An 18732-nucleotide genomic window follows, 5' to 3' on the forward strand; every position below is an offset into this window, starting at 1 on the left:
GAACTATCTACTGTTCTTTTGGAATGGGTCAGTATCACTCTTGAAGATCCCAGGTTTCATTGCCAAGAACATGATCCCACTCATTGTGGATCAGTCATTTGTGATAAAACTACCCAGAAAGAACCAAGCCAATGCATAGTGTGAAATCTTGTTTGTTTTTACATTTGAAAGAAGAAAATTTTAAAGTTGATATCTTGTCTCAAACTCTTTTGTCCAGGATAAGATGGGTTCTTTGTTCTGCATACAGAGAATTTTTCCAAGGTCAAATGAAGTTGTTACACATTTAAGTTAATGTAGTTTGGGCAGTCATGACAAGCATTGCATTTGAGCATAACTGTTCATTATTATGCAAGCCATGGGGTCGAAGGCAGAATAAACTTTCTCTTGATCCTCTAGTTTCTACTTCTGATACATTTTGTCCTAAACGGCTCACTTACGCTTGGTGGGACCTATTATAGCACCAGTGCAACAGGCTAGCTTCTTGGGTTGTTAGGCACCTTCCCTTTTGATGTGGGAATATAACTTCCACTGAATTTGTGGGCTAAAAATGTTTCCAATTCTCCTAATAGGTATGTACCACCAAGGTATATCAGCTATGTTGAAGCTGCCTCACATGCATTTGGGACTGAATATGGCCTTTCTCTGGGGTTACAGAATACAAACTCCCTCCACCTCTTACCCATCCTTCGTAGGTATTATAGGTTAATGTATTTTTAAAAAAAATACTAGTTCTTGGAGTAAATTTTCTTCAGCAATACTTACTCAACAAAATATGGATACACCCTTCCAGCCTCCCCAGTGTTACATCCTACTAGTTGAGTGTGCATTTCACTCCAGTAGTAATTGAAGTATGGACAGGATTTGATGCCAATCCATATATTGAAGGAAAGATTACTCTGACTGCCACCTTTATGGAGCAGACAATATTTAGCTTTCTGAATTTACATGGTAATGGTCATACTCATAAGGTATTGTGATCGGCTAAGTATCAGAAACATTTACTCCAAAAAATTTGTTTCTCAATTTGATATCATGTCATCTACCACAGTTGTAGTCATATCTTCAGGGTCAAGGTCATATACTTTTCCCCCTGTATTATGCATTATTGCTCTTTAGCCTCTTGAGCTTTGAAAGCTTGGTCATTTCCAGTTATGCTCAGTAACTCTACAGCGCTTTTTTTCACAAAAGTCACAAAGTTTATAACTGACAGTTTTAGTGATGACACCACAGAATATAGGGGCCAGATTTTTTAAAATTTGCTTCCTAGTGCGCATTATTTAATGGTGCATTTTGCATTGTAATTTGCTTCGCTAGTACTTACCTCATTTGATACCACTAATGTACCTTTTAATTTGCTTCGTTGTGTTTACCTGGTTATTCTACTAATGTACCTTTTAATTTGCTTCGTTAGTATTTACCTGGTTATACTAATGTACCTTTTAATTTACTTCATTAGTATTTACCTGGTTATACTACTAATGTACCATTTAATTCACTTCATTAGTATTTACCTGGTTATTCTACTAATGTACCTTTAATTTGCTTCATTAATATTTACCAGGTTATACTACTAATGTACCTTTTACTTTGCTTCATTAGTATTTACCTGGTTATACTACTAATGTACCTTTTCTGAAGAGAAAATACAGCTAACACTGCCAAGATAATTCTGATGATCTATAACTTTCCTTTAAACACTTGACAATTTTCTTAGCATCTCCTGCAAAGATGAAAATGTTATTGTTACATTTAGTCTTTAATGAATGCAGTTAAGGTGGATTGAAAAATTACACATAAATTATATTCTCCAAATTTGTTTTCCATCAATAAAATTGAAATTAATTTTTGTAAAAGTATTTTTAGTATGTTTCATCAAACCCGAAAAGAGTAGCTTTAAATCTGGAACTTCCATGACATTAAATCTGGAATAGTTGTTTGAACAAATTCAGTAATTGTTTCTATTACTTCAAAAATTGTAATTGTTTGGTTTTCCAAGTTGTTACACTTGTTTCAAATTGTTCCAGTTTTCAAATTTAATAAATGTGTTACAGATTGGAAATTGTGAGCCTTCAAATTAAGTGCTACATATATTCAAAGTGATACGTTTCTATATCACAGCTTGAGAGGACCATTTATTAGGATTTTTCTGTTAAATCTTTTGTTAAAGCATGAATGAGTTTCAATTTAAATTTGACATAGCTAGGACAAAAACCAATGTTGCCAAGAATTGCTACAAATTACACAGTGCATTAGGTTTAATTTAATAACTGATAATGCTGATGAAATTGTCTTTGAACATTATTATCTGCACTTAAGCATGTTCAGAACATGACTTTTGATAATTCTTCCTAATTAGCACCCTTCCAAATTAACAAATTGCTGCAGTTTGCTAGTAAGTTTCAATTTGCTAGTAATTTTGAATCATGCAGAATCAGTTTGCTATGAGCAGACAAATAAAACTGGGTCAGTGAGAATTATAATTTCATTTTTCTTGCGGTGTACTTGAAATAATCAGTGATTTTATATTTGGTTTTCATTATCTTACAATTAAAACTACTGAATTAAGAAGATGGAAGCATGCATTATACAGCAACAGCTCAGAGTCTGTGTTGTTTGTAGTTGGACGTGAGTTATATGAATATATGCAACAGTTATTATGATTTTCGGCACTTAAGAAATGGTACTTCTCAATCTCTGAAAGCTGTAGACTCAAAAGGGGGTACCTCCAAAATTTTAATCTTGTAAAATGTATTTAATACAGACACTCACAAAATTCAAATGTGCTGAAATTGGGTGCTTACATTGCAATTTTTACAATATTTCCTTTTTAACTTCCATTTGGTTAAAAAAAATTATATTAATATTCAGTATATAGTAGTATTTACTGTTACTATGTTGCAATATTGACCACTTTCTTATGTGTTAAACATGTACCCATACTCAGTAAAATAATTACATTTTCACAAAAACTCCACAATATTGATGTACATATGGAGAGAAAATGTATCTCCACCTGATGTGTATTAATTTTTCTTCAAGATCCCATGATTAAATCCAACACACTTCCAGTCATTATGTCCAGTGTGCAGTCCAAAGAGGAACCAATGATCAGTCCCAATACGAAAACAGCCTTGACAAATAGCATCTTTGAGACAGACTACAAGCCCATGAAACCCTTGGGACCAACAGTTTCTACAAAAGCCATTGCTGGTTCAATAAATGAGAAACCTGAACCTGGACAACGCAGATTACACTTTGGTTCGTACAAGAGAGGTTATGATCTTAATCATCCCCATTTGAGGCTACAGATAGGTAAGTGTCTAACTTGTGATGTAAGTTATATGTAATAATTAGTTCCAGTTCACCTGTACAAGCTGTTGCACTGATGTATACCTGCATACATGCCAACCATTATGTGTTTGTGTTTCATTACACTTTTTTCCCACCAAATTACTTCTTATGCTTGCCTGTATATGGATAACGCTTTTCCGGTATATAAACAAATAAAATAAAAATAAAGAAATAAAAGTTGTGTTTGTTGTTGTTGTTGTTGTAGGGTTTAATGCCATTTTTCAGCACACTATACATGGCAGCCAGTATTAATGGTGGAGAAGAACCCGGGATAACCAGGAAAAGAACCACCGACCCATGAGAAGCTACTGGCAGAAAAGTTGTGTTTGTAATTTATATTATCATCTTTTTAATTCCACTCATCATAAAAATTTAGAATATTCTAAAAAGTAAGACTGCTGCATAAGAATACCATATTTCGTCCATCATAGAGCTACATGCACTTTCATAGTTTTCTATTTATAGTAACTACATGATCTATTTTCAAGAAAACAGATGGGTTTCTTTTATTTGAAACTTTACCTTATAGATTCATTATTTTGGTAATGAATTTAGGTCGCAGACCAGTAAGTGCTTTTAAAGAAATTGGCACCAGATATTAAGTGAAATGAACTTTTTGGGGTTGACTTGTGGATGAAAATTCTTAGAGCAGATGGGTCTTTTTAAACTTAAAAACTTTTCCAATCAGAAATAGGACAGTTCAACACTGCTTATAAATTTGTAAAGAAGAATATGTGATTGATGCAATACAGCAATCAGATTGAGGACAGAATCTGTGGACTTCATGATCATTCGGCAAAAATACACCACGTGGGTTTTCCATGGAACCACTGAGCCACTGTGGCTTGATTTGAACAGATGAACCAAAGCCATTACAATATCAGACTTATCGCATCCATCTCATTTGGTCTTTTTTTTTAAGAATGAAGGTGGCAACAGCAAATGTTGTCTCACATTTTGTTGCACAGTTGTGAATGAGGAGTGGAGTTATTGAAGTCACTCTTATTTTTCAATATTCCCTTTTAGTACATCTTTAACTTCACTTCAAATACTTTTGAATATTGCTCCCACCTCAAATTTATAAATTGGTACACCTTAATTAGATTGTCAAGTGAATGATTAGTAAGGTCAGATGTTAAGGTTATGATAATGCATTATGGGGCTGTTTCTGATTTTACTGTATAGCTAATTGTTCATTACACATACCCAAACATACACACACTCACACACACACACACACACACACACACACACACAGAGCTCATAGATCATTAGAACTAAATATGTGATAGATGAAAGTTGGGTAGTGATAGTGTTTTGGTTGTAGATTGTACCAACACTTTCAAGTTTAAAGCTGGAGGAGTGGGGGTATTTTGCCTGTCAATACATGTTAGATTGGGACCCCTGAGTGATTCAACAAGTTCTTTCCCTACCCCCAAGAACTTAGCCCATGGTTTGAAACATAAAATTTATTATCCCTACCACCAGGGACTTCACCTTTGGGTCATGACTGGGAAACTCCATTCTTTGGCCATATGTACACTTACTAGGCATTAAAAGACAAATTCATAAATGCAGCTGAATGGGGTCAGTCCCTAAACAAAGATAAAGCCAAAGGTTCATAAATATTGAGATCCTTGCTCTATAATAACTAATGCAACCTGCCTGGCTCTTCATGCTTTTTATATGGTTGTAAAATGCATCCAGTTACCATGAGCCTATAAAATGAAGTTTGTTGAAAGTGCATGGATCTTAATAAAGCTGCTTTCAGTTTATATAAGTAAACATTTTAATTTCTGTAATGTAGATAAAGTGAATGTTGAATGTTGTAACCAGCATAGCCAATTTATGCTCCATTTTAAAGCATCTAATCTTCAATACAGGTGATGGCGATGAAGTTCAAAGCACAAGCAGCCATGAGAGTTCAGAGGCCGAGAAAGAATATCCTGGTCATATTTTATTTGCTGCATATAAAGTTCTCTTTCCATTTTACCAAGACAGGTGGGGCTTTTCAAAATTTATATTGCACAGCATATGTTTGTAGTATTGTAAATACAGTGGGTCATTGCCAACTGTTCTTGCATTTGTCTGTTATGCCAATCTAAGCCAGGCGAGCAATTTCAGACCCACTTGTGTCCATTGTTTATGTGTAATTAGTCTCCACCTGAACAAAAGAACAGCAAATTTAGCAGTAATAGTTACTATCTGTCGAATGCATGGTAGTTTCCACAACTTAACCTCAGTTTGATGTTATTCTTTTTTGTTTCTCATTGCTCCTGTATGATTTACCAATGGGTTCAATGCTGTAATATTTTTTGCTTGGATACTCAAATTATTTTAATACAGTCAGATGTTTTCTTTTGTGTTGTATCATCCTGTCTGCTGCAGATGTATTTTGTTGCCATGCTAGCTTGGCCTTAACGAGACCAACCACATGATCTGTGTTGGAGGAAGATAAGCACAACAACAACAAAATCATGGGTGCATATGAGTTTGATTATGTTTCAGTGCTAAAAGAAATTATTAAAGCCTCGGGTAAATAAGCAGTCAGATCACTCTCGAAGTTTTTCTTTTGAAAGTCATGGGGGCAATGTCAGCATGAAGTTTGTATTTTAACGTTCTGAATTGGAAGCTTTTGCAGGTGAGATACAAAGGGGGTATACATTAATGCATAGGGCACAGGTGGACAAAATGTTGTACTGTATTTTATTGTGCTAGACATTTTGCTCATGCACGAATCCAGCAGGTGACAGCGTCTTTAGCATCTATTGCTGTTCTTCATCTTGGGTAGTCCTATTGTCCATTTTTACATCTCACTTTATGATTGGATATATTATGATTTGTCCTTTTTCGTATATCTGTCTGTTTGAATTTAAGTTACACAGGCAGTTCCTTAGCTGAACTTTGATGATAGCTTCCACTTATGGTAAAATAGAAGCCTATTAGTTTTGAGGTAAAAATGTCAAAGGTCATGGTCATTGTAAATGTAAGAAGAAAAATCGTTTTCACATAATAACATTACTTCAGCACCACAGACCAGGACCACATTTTGTGAATAGGCTGCACTTGTGATAAGGAAATAGCCTATTGATTTGAAAGTCTAAAGGCCAAAGGTCAAGATTTTTAAATGAAATAAGAAAAAATTATTTTTACACAGAATTTTCAGCTATATACTGTCACCAAAGTTTGTGGATAAAAAATTCATTATTAAAAAAAAACAATTGTGGATAACTAACATCTTTGGGAAGAAAGAGACCTATGGATTTTGGTGTCAAACAGTCTAAGGTCAAGGACATTGTGTCAGAATGAGGAACAGAGTTTCTCTACATAATAACTTGTGTTTAGACCATGCATCTTGATCAAAGTTTGTGGAGGGTTTCCAGTTATGGTATGGAAGAGACCTATAGATTTCAAGGTCAAAGGTCAAGGTCATTGTGACAACAGAAAGTGCATTTTGCAGAATAATTTTTAGTCTAAAGCTCCCTGATCATGATTTGTAGATCGTTTGCATCTTAAGGTAATAAAGAAATCTATATTTTTTGGAGCTTGACCTCAGAGGTTATGGCCATCTTAAGTCTGGGAAGAAAATAGTTTATGCACACTAATTTTAGTTAAAACCTGCATACCTTGACCAGAGTGAAGTTAATATAAATCTGTCATTCAGAAATCTCCGTTTTCAACTGTGCCCTACTTTTCCTATGCAAACGAGTACTGAAAACAGGACAGGCATGTAATGTCATTTTCAGTACCCTTGTTTGATGTTTTTTCTTCTACTTTTCACATTGGCATCTTTTTTGTGACCTGCTTAGCTTTGCCAGCATTTGATATATTATGATTATATGCTGTATTAAAGTTCTTTATAGATAGAAATACACATTTTTTTATCCCTCTGTTGACAGTGACACTGGTGGCAATGCTCTGAGTGTCAAGGTTAGGCCATCTGCCTTATCTGACATAAAAATCATGGGGGGTAACTTCACCGGAGTTTTTGTCTGCCAGGCTAAGGGAGTACCAGAACTGAAGGAAGGAGATAAGCTGAAAAATGTAAGTCACCCACATAAACCCCTACTGGTCAGCAAGAGAATTATTGTACCCAATCCCTATAATGCTATTCATTGGTCATTTGAGCCATATACAGTCAAACTTGCTTATCTTGACCTCGGTTATCTCGAGAACCCGTGTATGTTGAGCGTTTTGATCCAGTCCCAAAAACATATTTCTTTGTTGTGTTAGTATTTCCCCACTTATCTTGACCCTATTAAGTCGATATTCCTGTTATGTTGGGCATAAGTTTAAGTCTGAAGTAACACATGGACCTGCTTAATTTAATGAAATGCAACTTTTAATGTCCGTCTTTGAGAAATTTTTACAACAAATGATTGAGAGTTTCCTCTACTATCGGGGTACCTCGTACCGCAAGGATGGAAAAAGTTAGGTACAAGTCCAAATTTTACTAGTACAAATGCTAATCAACCAGTCTCATCAATTCATGGTTTATCACTAGAGTGGATAAAATTACATTGTAAACAAATACTGCGTATATAATTGACAGCATCACATGTCAACACCATACCAATATAATTCATTCCTCACAACATCATGCATTTTATCTTATCTGTATCTCAGTAAATTATAAAATCGTGATCATTAAATGTAGCTAAAAATAACTAATTCGTTTTCCACTATATTGTAAAAGTGAATTAGGTACTGTTAGCTACATTTAATGATGCTAACTTGAATATTGACAGAATTACAGATAGGATACGATTCCTGATGCTTTATGAAACAAACTGTTGTGAAATCGCATTCCAATATCATCACAGTTGGTCACCAACCTGGTTCATGTACAATTAACAACTTTGGTTCAGAGTTCACTTGTAAACTAAATAGTTCAATTGTTTCCATGCTTGGAGCGAATGTATGCCTTCAAATGCAGCATAGCTAGATCATGTGACTTACAGTCATCTCTAAATAGAAACCGGCAAAATTCCAACCAAGGTGATACCCCCCTCCAAAAAAAAACAAAGACTTGGTTATTAATTTTTTTAACAAAGATTAAATAAGGGCAAAAATATTATTTTAAAAAATTCAGAGCACCCAGTATTTTATTTTTTTATAAATGAAGTTGTCCATCACTGTGCTATGGTTACAGATTCTTCAACACAAACAGAACAAAGCAGAAAGTGACTGATATGAATAACATCTATGAATCAGAAAGAGGATTGCTTTCATTTGTATTGCTTCATCTTGAATCGGATATCAAAGCCTTGCAGTCCATCAAAGTGATACGCTGACTCTCCTTCTGGTGCTGTGTTGTTGCCGACAGTCACTGATCAAAGTCGGGAGGGATATGGGACTACAAATGTATGAATAGATTAAGTCGGCTTCTTAGAAAATTTGGCATTGAGACAGTTGACTTTAAAGATTTTAAACACATTTTACAGTTTGTCAGCCCACGAGTACCAACAGCCTCATTTTTTTTTTCCGGTACAGAGGCAAATTCTATTGGTGAAACCCGGCATACCGTAAAAGAACCTCTGATAATCAACAAAAGCGATAGATTTTCACGCACAATTTTGGTAAGTTACATTTTGCTACTAGTTAAAGTCAACATTAACAAAGATAATACTTGTTTTTTTAAAGTACAGTCCTACATGTACATGTACTTAAATTGGCATAGATTTTGGTCAGCGTGAGGAGATCATTGCCTTGCTGTTGCTATGAAAATGATGCAGCTATCACAGGGAAATAAAAACAACTTTACACTATGGACATTATTACAGTAGCTTAAGTGTTGTAAAAATGTATGACTTGTTACTTAATCTCATTTAAAAGACCTCCAATCTTTTTTTATGCAACCTGGCATGACTGGATTATTATTTTTATTGTGCATTAAAAATGCCAAATGTTTTTAGAAACAAAACTCCTCATTTTTGGTGCATCAGATGCATAATCATTGTTCTGCAGTACATTTTTCAACTAATCCCTAATGTCTCAGGACCAGGTTATGTCAACGTTTTTTTTACACCCCCGACATAATCAAGATAACCGGGTTTGACTGTCTACTCACTTATAAGACAAGTCCAACTGCAAACTGCACAGACCCAGATTTGCCATTGCTTAATGCACCAGTATCTGGGTTTGTAGGATTTGTTAGAGTAAACAGTTGAATAAGCAACATGGACCCTGATCTGCAGGTGCATTATAATATGGAAGATCAGGATCTGTTTGCAGTTTTACTCAGTTTATAAGTGAGTATGTTTGGTACCTCATAGTGAAGTATTTTATACATAATATTGCTATTTAAAAAAATAAATGGAACCCATAACCATAATTGTCATATAAAAGGGACTTCTTATGCAGTGGTGCCATATTGTAAGGGGGTACTGTATTATTCATTTGCAATGGAAAGGCATTTTCATTAACTGCTTCAGCTGACATGAATATCTAGTACACTTTGCCATTGTAACAATCAAGCATGAGTAATTCATATGGTGTAAAATCCTTCATTCTATGCCACCTATTCATCTGTTAAGATTAGCTGTGTTTAGCCTCTTCTCAAAAAACTGATCAGACAGTTGAAACAAGCCTCAGCGTCTGTTTAGTAGGCAATTTGGCATTAATATTCTTGACTTTAGTTTATTATACTTTATAAAATGTTGAATGAACATTGTAGTTATTTGATGAAAGGAATCTTGGTTAATTGATCTGCAGGGGTTTGGCTTTTATAAATCAGATTATCATTGTTATCATAGACCCTTTGTTCTTTAGATAAGCTGCTCTTGATCAAAGCAGACTCGTCATAACATGCTTATAGAAATGTCTGATAATGAGCAAACATTGTTTTCCTCTGTGATCTATTCTAAGATAGACTATTTTGTCTTATCATAATACCCTGGAATTTAAAGGAATTACTTCCACAGATACTTCGGTAGAAAATGAAAACAGACAAAAATATGGTAAGATTTTGTGCAGGGATGGAAAAGAAAATATATCATTAATTCAGTGGCTGATACATTCACATGCCTACAGTATATATTCATATAAATGTAAGTTTGCTTGCTATTTTCATTCATGCACATATAATTTAATTTGATTTGGCACATCTACAAATCGGTGCGGATCATGTTCAAAGTTGAAATTGTTAATGATGTAAAAGGACCAACACTATGCATATATTCATGCATTAAAACAAATACAAAGATCCACAAACGGAAGAATTATGTAGTATTCACTTGTTTATAAAAAGATGGTGATATAAAATAATGGCATGGAAGGTAATAAAGTTGGAATATCAATTTTTTCAGATAATTATTACTGCAGAAGGGCTTTCCAGCCGGGAAAGAGATTTTGAGGGATGTACACTTGAAGAAGCCTACAAAATGATTCTACAGGAAGAGCATTTTTCAGAAGGATACTCACAAAAGGAGGTCACTCTAACCATAGTAAGAAATGAAAAATGTAAGTTTAAATCACAACTGTTTCTTAAGTTTCTTTGTTCAAATTTTTTACCATGAGAATTTAATAATGCATTTCAGCAGAAAGTACTCTTCTGATTGTACCTCTTTGGTACTGATGTTCAAATCACAATGTTTAAACATGGATTGCATAAAGGTCATATTTACTGGATATTGCCAATAAATATCCTTATTACAAATGTAGGATATGCGGTGCCCATAATTTATCCATGCTGTTGATTTGATCATTAGGGCTATATCAGCAATTTGGTTTTCACAAGACAATTTTACTGGGAGTTACTGGCTTGTAGCTAAATTTGGTGTCCAGCATTGTATAAATGAGATGTCAATTTCCAGCCTACTCTATCATCACCGCGAGTCCTCCAGACATTTCTTTCCAGAGCTTTGTTTTGCTAAGGCATGTTGGATTTCAACAAAGTTTGACATGCAGCTTTATGCTGACAAGGCCTTTATAGGTTAAAGTTCCACTATACCATGATATCATTTACTTGAGTTATGTCCCCTGAGTGCACATTTTGCCTGTCTTTGGTTTCCGCAGCTTAACTTTACAAAGATTTGTTGGATTGCAAGCAGATTTGGCTTGTGGCTTTATATGGATCAGACCTTGAATTTGGTTGATTTCCAGCATTGCATGACATCTATTCCTTCTGTTTGCCTGTTATCCTGATTTTTAGTTTCCACTGCTTGTGTTTTCCAAGGACTGCTTGTGTTTTCCAAGGACTGAATTTGGCTTTTGGCTCTATGTTGATGAGATCTTGAAAGAGTTTGATTTCCAACAGTCAATGCCATTATTGACAGGACTTGTGTCACCTGATTGCCAATCCCCTGTCTGGTCTCTGCAGCATAATTTTTACCAAGAATTGTTGCTTTCCAACAAGTTTTATAGTGATGTGACCTTGAATGAATTTGATTTTCAGTATTCCCTCCCATCCTATTGTCTGACCTTCTGACTTTGTTTCCACAGCATCACTTTTCCAAGGATCCTTTGATTCAACAAAAGTTACATGCAGCTTTATATTGATTTCCAGCATTTCTATTTTATCATTTTAAAAAAATTATGGTCCTGATTGCCTGTCCACCTGACTTTAATGTCTGCAGCATTAATTTACCAAGGATTATTGAATTTCAACCAAATTTGACCCATAGATTTATCTTGATGAGACCTGAATGAGTGAATTTGCATCATTTCACATTGTTCGCAATAGTTATGCCCCTTGGGACATGCATTTTTAAATTTTATTTGCCAACAAAAGTTTGTATGTTTAAGGCTCTGCTAAACAAAATGGATCTAACAGGGCCCTTTAAAACACATTCATTGCCAATTAAATGTTAAAGCATCGGGGTATCACCTTATACCTAGACTTTAAGAACATGAAACTTTAAAACGTGGAATGCATGTTGCACAGAAATGGAATATTGATGATGTGTCAGTGCATACATACAGATGATGTGTCATTGCATACATACAGATGATGTGTCAGTGCATACATACAGATGATGTGTCAGTGTATACATACAGATGATGTGTTGGTACATACATACAGATGATGTTTCAGTGCATAAATACAGATAATGTGTCAGTGCATACAAAGTCATATAGATGATGTCTCATTGCATACATACAGATGATGTGTCAGTGCATACATATAGATGATGTGTCAGTACATACAAAGTCATTTAGATGACGTCACAGTGCATACATACAGATGATATGTCAGTGCATACATACAGATGATGTGTCAGTGCATACATACAGATGTGTCGGGGCATACATACAGATGATGTGTCAGTGCATACATACAGATGACATGTCAGTGCATAGAAAGTCATATAGATGATGTCTCAGTGCATACATACAGATGATGTGTCAGTGCATACATACAGATGATGTGTCAGTGCATACATACAGATGATGTGTCAGTGCATACATACAGTCAGTGCATACATACAGATGATGTGTTAGTGCATACATACTGAACCCAAAAGGAAACATGATAGCAAAACCTTTCATTTTTCTTGGAAGGCTTTTCAGTTTACTGTTGGACTTTTATTTAACGTTAGTGTAATGAATTCTCTAGGTTTTATGTTTATACAGAGATGGATATTATTCGTTATCTTTTTATAGTACTTTTATCAGCATTATTGTACCATAAAATACTTTGTTTGACTAAACTCAACAATAAAAGTTTTTGAAAGATGAATTGTCATTTTTGCAATTCATATTTCAGGAGAAAACAGGCTAATAATGAGTGGTATTGATAACACTAAAACAGGATTGGCAGCAAATCCACAATAGGAAAGACCACATCTTTCCACTAAATATAGATAATGGAGTGCAATCATCAGCCAGTGGGCATAGGGTTAAATTGAATAACTGAGCATGCCCTGTTCTCTATATTGCTCATATCATGGGTCATTGAAGTTTTCAAGCTTGGCCAATCCCCTCTTGTAGAATGTCAACAACTATCATAATTCTATCCACTGTACTGACAGCTGACCTTTTGCCGTTAACTCTGGACAGCTGATTCTGTAGGCTTCTCTCATTGTGCACTGTACTGACAGCTGACCTTTTTTGTCATGAAATCTGTACAGCTGATTATGTAGTCTTCTCTCACTTTTTGCACTGTACTGACAGCTAACCTTTTTGTCATGAAATATGTACAGCTGATTCTGTAGGCTTCTCTCACTTTTTGCACTGTACTGACAGCTGACTATTTGCCATGAAATCTGGACAGCTGATTATGTAGGCTTCTCTCACTTTGTCCACTGCACTAATTAGCCGACATTTTGATGTGAAATTTGGGCTATTGATTCTGTAAGCTTCTCTGACATTGTCAGTCTCTCACATCATGTTATTGTCCTACTTTCCACAAAGACAGATTTAGTATTCATCATAATTCTGATGTCAAAAATTGTTTTAGTGAATTTACTAGGAACTTGAATGGAGATTTCAGCATGAAATCTTATGATTATATTGGTCAGGTGTGATATAGGAGGTGTGTAATGCATGGGACAGAATGATGTCTTTATAGAAGACAGACAACTGATATAGGAGGTGTGTAAAGCATGGGACAGAATGATGTCCTTATAGAAGACAGACAACTGATATAGGAGGTGTGTAAAGCATGGGACAGAATGATGTCTTTATAGAAGACAGACAACTGATAAAGGAGGTGTATAAAGCATGGGACAGAATGATGTCTTTATAGAAGACAGACAACTGATAAAGGAAGTATGTAAAGCATGGGACACAATGATGTCTTTATAGAAGACAGACAACTGATAAAGGAGGTGTGTAAAGCATGGGACAGAATGATGTCTTTATAGAAGACAGACAACTGATAAAGGAGGTGTATAAAGCATGGGACAGAATGATGTCTTTATAGAAGACAGACAACTGATAAAGGAGGTGTATAAAGCATGGGACAGAATGATGTCTTTATAGAAGACAGACAACTGATAAAGGAGGTGTGTAAAGCATGGGACAGAATGATATCTTTATAGAAGACAGAAAACTGATAAAGGAGGTGGAGCTTAGCTGTACCCTGACTTCCAAACTCTGAAAGTTAGTGTTATTTTAGGCTCTGTCTCTGAATCTATTCTAAATTAAATGATTTAAAGTACATGTACTATCATCAAGGACAATTGTTGTGGCTTATTATACAAGTAGATTTAAACCATTACAGATATCAAGAGTTAATGCTCTATAATTTCCTTTGCAACCAACCAGAACTTTTATTAAGAAATGTCTGACAGTGGCCCTGGCAATCTCAGAATATCTTTTCTTTACAGTAGTAATGTACTACGCTCTATTCCCTCTTTATAAGGCTCTTATTATAATGTGTTATGTGGAGAGTGAGGTCATGGATCATGTTTCATTATGGGTAGTACATTATATGTATCATGTACCTATTATAAGGCAGTCTCACTATTTTAAAATAAAAAATAATAATAATAATAATAATAATAGTAATAATAATAATAATAATAATAATAAAAATAATAATAACAATAATGACTTTATTTAGAGAAGGTAACTAAGTTAATAAAAATCTAATATATTTTGAGGCCTTTTGTTGTAAACAATATATACCTTATATATAGCAGAGTTTGATAAATTTGGCTTGACACTAAAGAATGAGTCATTCTGAAAATCAAACAAACTTTCAAGCCCATAATACTTTCACATGCATTTGTAAGAGATGTATCATGAAAATTGTCTGTAAATTGATTTAGAATTAAATGACATTCCATTTTTGGTGACTGAAAAGTTTTATTTTGAATTAGAGGCATTATCTCAAATTATCCTACTGTAGCTCAAAATATGGCTGAATATAACTTTAATGAAAGCTGACTGAAAAGGAATGAACGTTCTGATTCTTAAGTAGCCAGAGATAAGAATTAAAAAAATTTGAAACATGTTTTATGTGTATAATCTAAGTTAGGTTGATACCTAAAAATGCACCAAATATTTTATCACCAAAGGTAAAATTACGGTTCTCTTTGTTAAATAGAATTTGGAGTTAGTTGCTTTTTAGCCTTGCTCTTTTTTATTTTGTTGTAACAAGTAGGGCTATTTTGTTTTTCAATTTATAATCATACTGTTTTCCTTGCACCATACTTCAAGTCTGTTAAGAGCATCTTGCACGGTATTTTCATGTTCAGTTTTTTTTTTACTTGGATAGTGTAGTGTAATGTATCTGCATTTAGGTCAGTTGAAGATGATGGGTAAATTACTGTTGAAAAAATGAGGTCCAAGGATAAAGCTCTGTATTCAGAAAGGTGGCAGTATAAACATACATTTTGCACTCTGTTAGCTAAATTAGAAATAAGCCAGTTGAGAGAGAGCTTTTATTAAATTAACTTGATTGATTTTAAATTTTTCAAGCAAAATTTAATGAACTATAGGATCAAAATCTTTATATATAAAAACTGTAACAGTGCCAATCATTTATCTTTTATCTAATGCTTGTAGCTATTTATCAAACATATTAATGCAGTTTTGCATGAGTGATTCTGTCATGAATAAGGTTATATGTGTTTAGAAAGTTGATAAATAAACCATGTATATGTTTTACTAGTACGTATATACTCACTTTTAAATTGATTTAACTTTAAGTTACATACCCCACCCCACCCCATGTGTAGGGCTGCAAAAAGCAATTCTCTCTATGACCTTCGAGGTGTTTTTACAAGTCATATTCATTTACAATGGTGACATTTGGTCAGTGAGTTGGAGTTGCATTTGGGGAAAAATAATCAAGTCAAACTGGACAAATAGACAGACACAAACACAGGACAAATAAAGATAAAATCAATATAGTATAAATACTTTTGTATTATCGATTATGGAGTTGAAAATGTTCAAACTAATTGTCAACTTGCATTTTGTCCATCTTGTAAACTAGTCCATATCGCTGAGCATTTTTAATCCATTTATATAATAAATCCATACACTGAATTATGTCATATATGGGTATAAAAATGGTAATCCAGAATGATGCAGTTTACAAAATCATGTGATATATTAGTTCTAAAAGTATTATAATAAAGAAAGTAAATCCACACTTTTGTGATTCACTCTAATATCATCTGGTTCAAAACTCAAGAATTCATCATCATTGACATTACCAGATAAAGTCCTGAATTACTCCGTTCTCATCTGGTCATTGTAAAGCATCCAATTCTGATTCTTCAACTGATTATTTTGAATGAAATCATTGAAGAGTTTATCATTCTCCATTCCATGCATTCCATTGGAAATACCACATTTCTTAAATGATTTGACCTCCCTCTCATTTGGAATTTCCTCCCACGCATTACACACCCACACAGATACTAACTCAATCCTAGGATGTTTCACATTTCCTACTTTTATAAATTTGTTGGGCCTATCTTCGATCTACATATGCTACTGTCTATGTTTGCTTGCCCTGAATGGCTTGTTTGGCAAACATCCTGTGGTTGCAATACAAGCATGGTGCTGCAAGGGATCACAGCATGCTGGCATGTTTGATGTCTTCACAACTTTTTTCACGGACTGCATCAAATGCACCTGAAATACATTCATGCTCCAAGTTTGCAGTTCTATTATTCAAGTTTTTGACAGCTGTCTGTCACTATAACTAGAACTAACATTTTCTTCTGCCAGTCACACGCCTATTTCTGCAGCACTAGTTGTTTTTCTCTGCAAAGTCTATAATCTTTAACTTAAATGCCCCCATTGTTTGCATTACATTTTCATTTCCCCATATTGGAGAAAGTACCTAAGTTTAGCAATTCATGATGTAAGATATCTAAGTGACAAAGTACACTGTAAATGACAGAACACAGACTATTCAAAAACTTGGACCATTATATATGTAGAGGTTGAGTTTGGGGTCTGTAAGAGATCACACAGTCTTTGAAATCACATCAAGGATTGCCTCAACTGAACAGGTATCATTTGTGTGGCATGATCAAAGGGACTCAACATGGCATTGATACTCTCAAAGAATTGTCCACTGGTGAAAACAAGGCAGTGCTGCTTTTACATGCAAAGGATTTAAGGTCATATTTATCTAATTAGCAACTCTATCAAATCATTGTGAATTATAATCTCACTTATAAGGTGACCCCTCTCTGCATTAATAAATTTTGTAGTAAAAAAAGACTGACTTACATGCAAGTATATATGGTAATTTGTAAAGAAAATGAAAGATAGATATGTGTCTGTAATTATTTGCATCATCTTTTGTTCCAACTGTATGATGCATTATTATTTTAGCATTTTTCCAAAATGGTGGAAATGTTTAAAAAATTATATTTTGATAGCAAATATAAGTTAAACTCTATACTATATCATATGCAGCTGCTTTTGGTAGCCTTGGTTCAATCATATCAAGTTCTGTGACTTTAAAATCATCCATTCATTTAACATACAAGGTTGTTTTCTAAACTCAATGGTTTTTATTGCACAGCTTGAAATGATGTGAAGCATTCATTTTATTTTACCTGAATCTATCATTGTGCTATGTATTCTAGGAGGGATCACAATGGTTTCCAAATGATATCATGTGTTTATATGACTTACTTTGACCAGACTTTGTGGATATCTTGAATTTGAGACAAGGAAGATATCAATTAATTTTGAGCTCAGATGATCAGAGATCAAAGTCCCAGGGAAAAAAGTAAAAGTTTTTTCCACACAATTACTTATTATAATAAACCGCTCTGGTTGCTTAGTGGTTGGAGTGTCTGCCTCAGATGCGGGAGGTCGTGGGTATGATCCCAGGCTGAGTCATACCAAAGACTTACAAAAATGGTACTAACAGCTGCCTCGCTTGGCACTCAGCATTAGGAGGCTAGTGTTAGGACTGGTTGGCCTGGTGTCAGGATAATATGACTGGGTGGGACATCATGCTACATGTCTGCGGCATGATGCCCCAGTGCAAGACATCACTATAAGCTGCCACACTGCAGACATCGCAGTGATATGACTGAAAAATTATTAAGGCTACGTTAAAAATCCAAGTCACACACACACACACACTTATTATAATAAGTGTTGTACCACAAGCCACAAGCCTTGACTAAACTTTGTAGATGGCTTGCATTTGAGATAAAGAACACATCTGTTGATTTTAGGGTTAAAAGTTTAAAGGTCAAGGTCAGAGGGTGTGCAAAAAAAGAAATAGCTTTTCACAATTACTTTAGTACTGTGTCAGAAACCATGATTAAAGTGTGTGGATGGCTTACATTTGAGACAAGAAAGGGACCTATTGATAGAGTCTATAGGTCATAGGTCAAGGTCACTGAGACTGAAAAAAGGAAAATGATTTCCACAAAGCAAGTTGAAACCAGTAATAAGTTGGACCATTGCTGGAATAGTGCTTAGCAACAGTGACATGGTTGTTGTTGATGT

At 34.6% G+C, this 18732-nt stretch overlaps 1 protein-coding gene across 1 annotated transcript in view; it reads left to right on the plus strand.

Annotated features, from left to right (window-relative positions):
- Nucleotides 1-18732, plus strand: part of LOC149803695 (uncharacterized) — a 180334-nt gene that overhangs the window by 103608 nt on the left and 57994 nt on the right. The window contains exons 12-15 of the mRNA XM_089953483.1: nt 3040-3312; nt 5235-5352; nt 7251-7395; nt 10659-10812. Coding sequence (XP_089809609.1) covers nt 3040-3312; nt 5235-5352; nt 7251-7395; nt 10659-10812 — 690 coding nt within the window. The remainder of the gene's footprint in view (nt 1-3039; nt 3313-5234; nt 5353-7250; nt 7396-10658; nt 10813-18732) is intronic.

Source organism: Sinohyriopsis cumingii, chromosome 3 (assembly GCF_028554795.1).
Source record: "Sinohyriopsis cumingii isolate HCF-2022 chromosome 3, ASM2855479v2, whole genome shotgun sequence".
Classification (NCBI taxonomy): Eukaryota; Metazoa; Mollusca; class Bivalvia; order Unionida; family Unionidae; genus Sinohyriopsis; species Sinohyriopsis cumingii.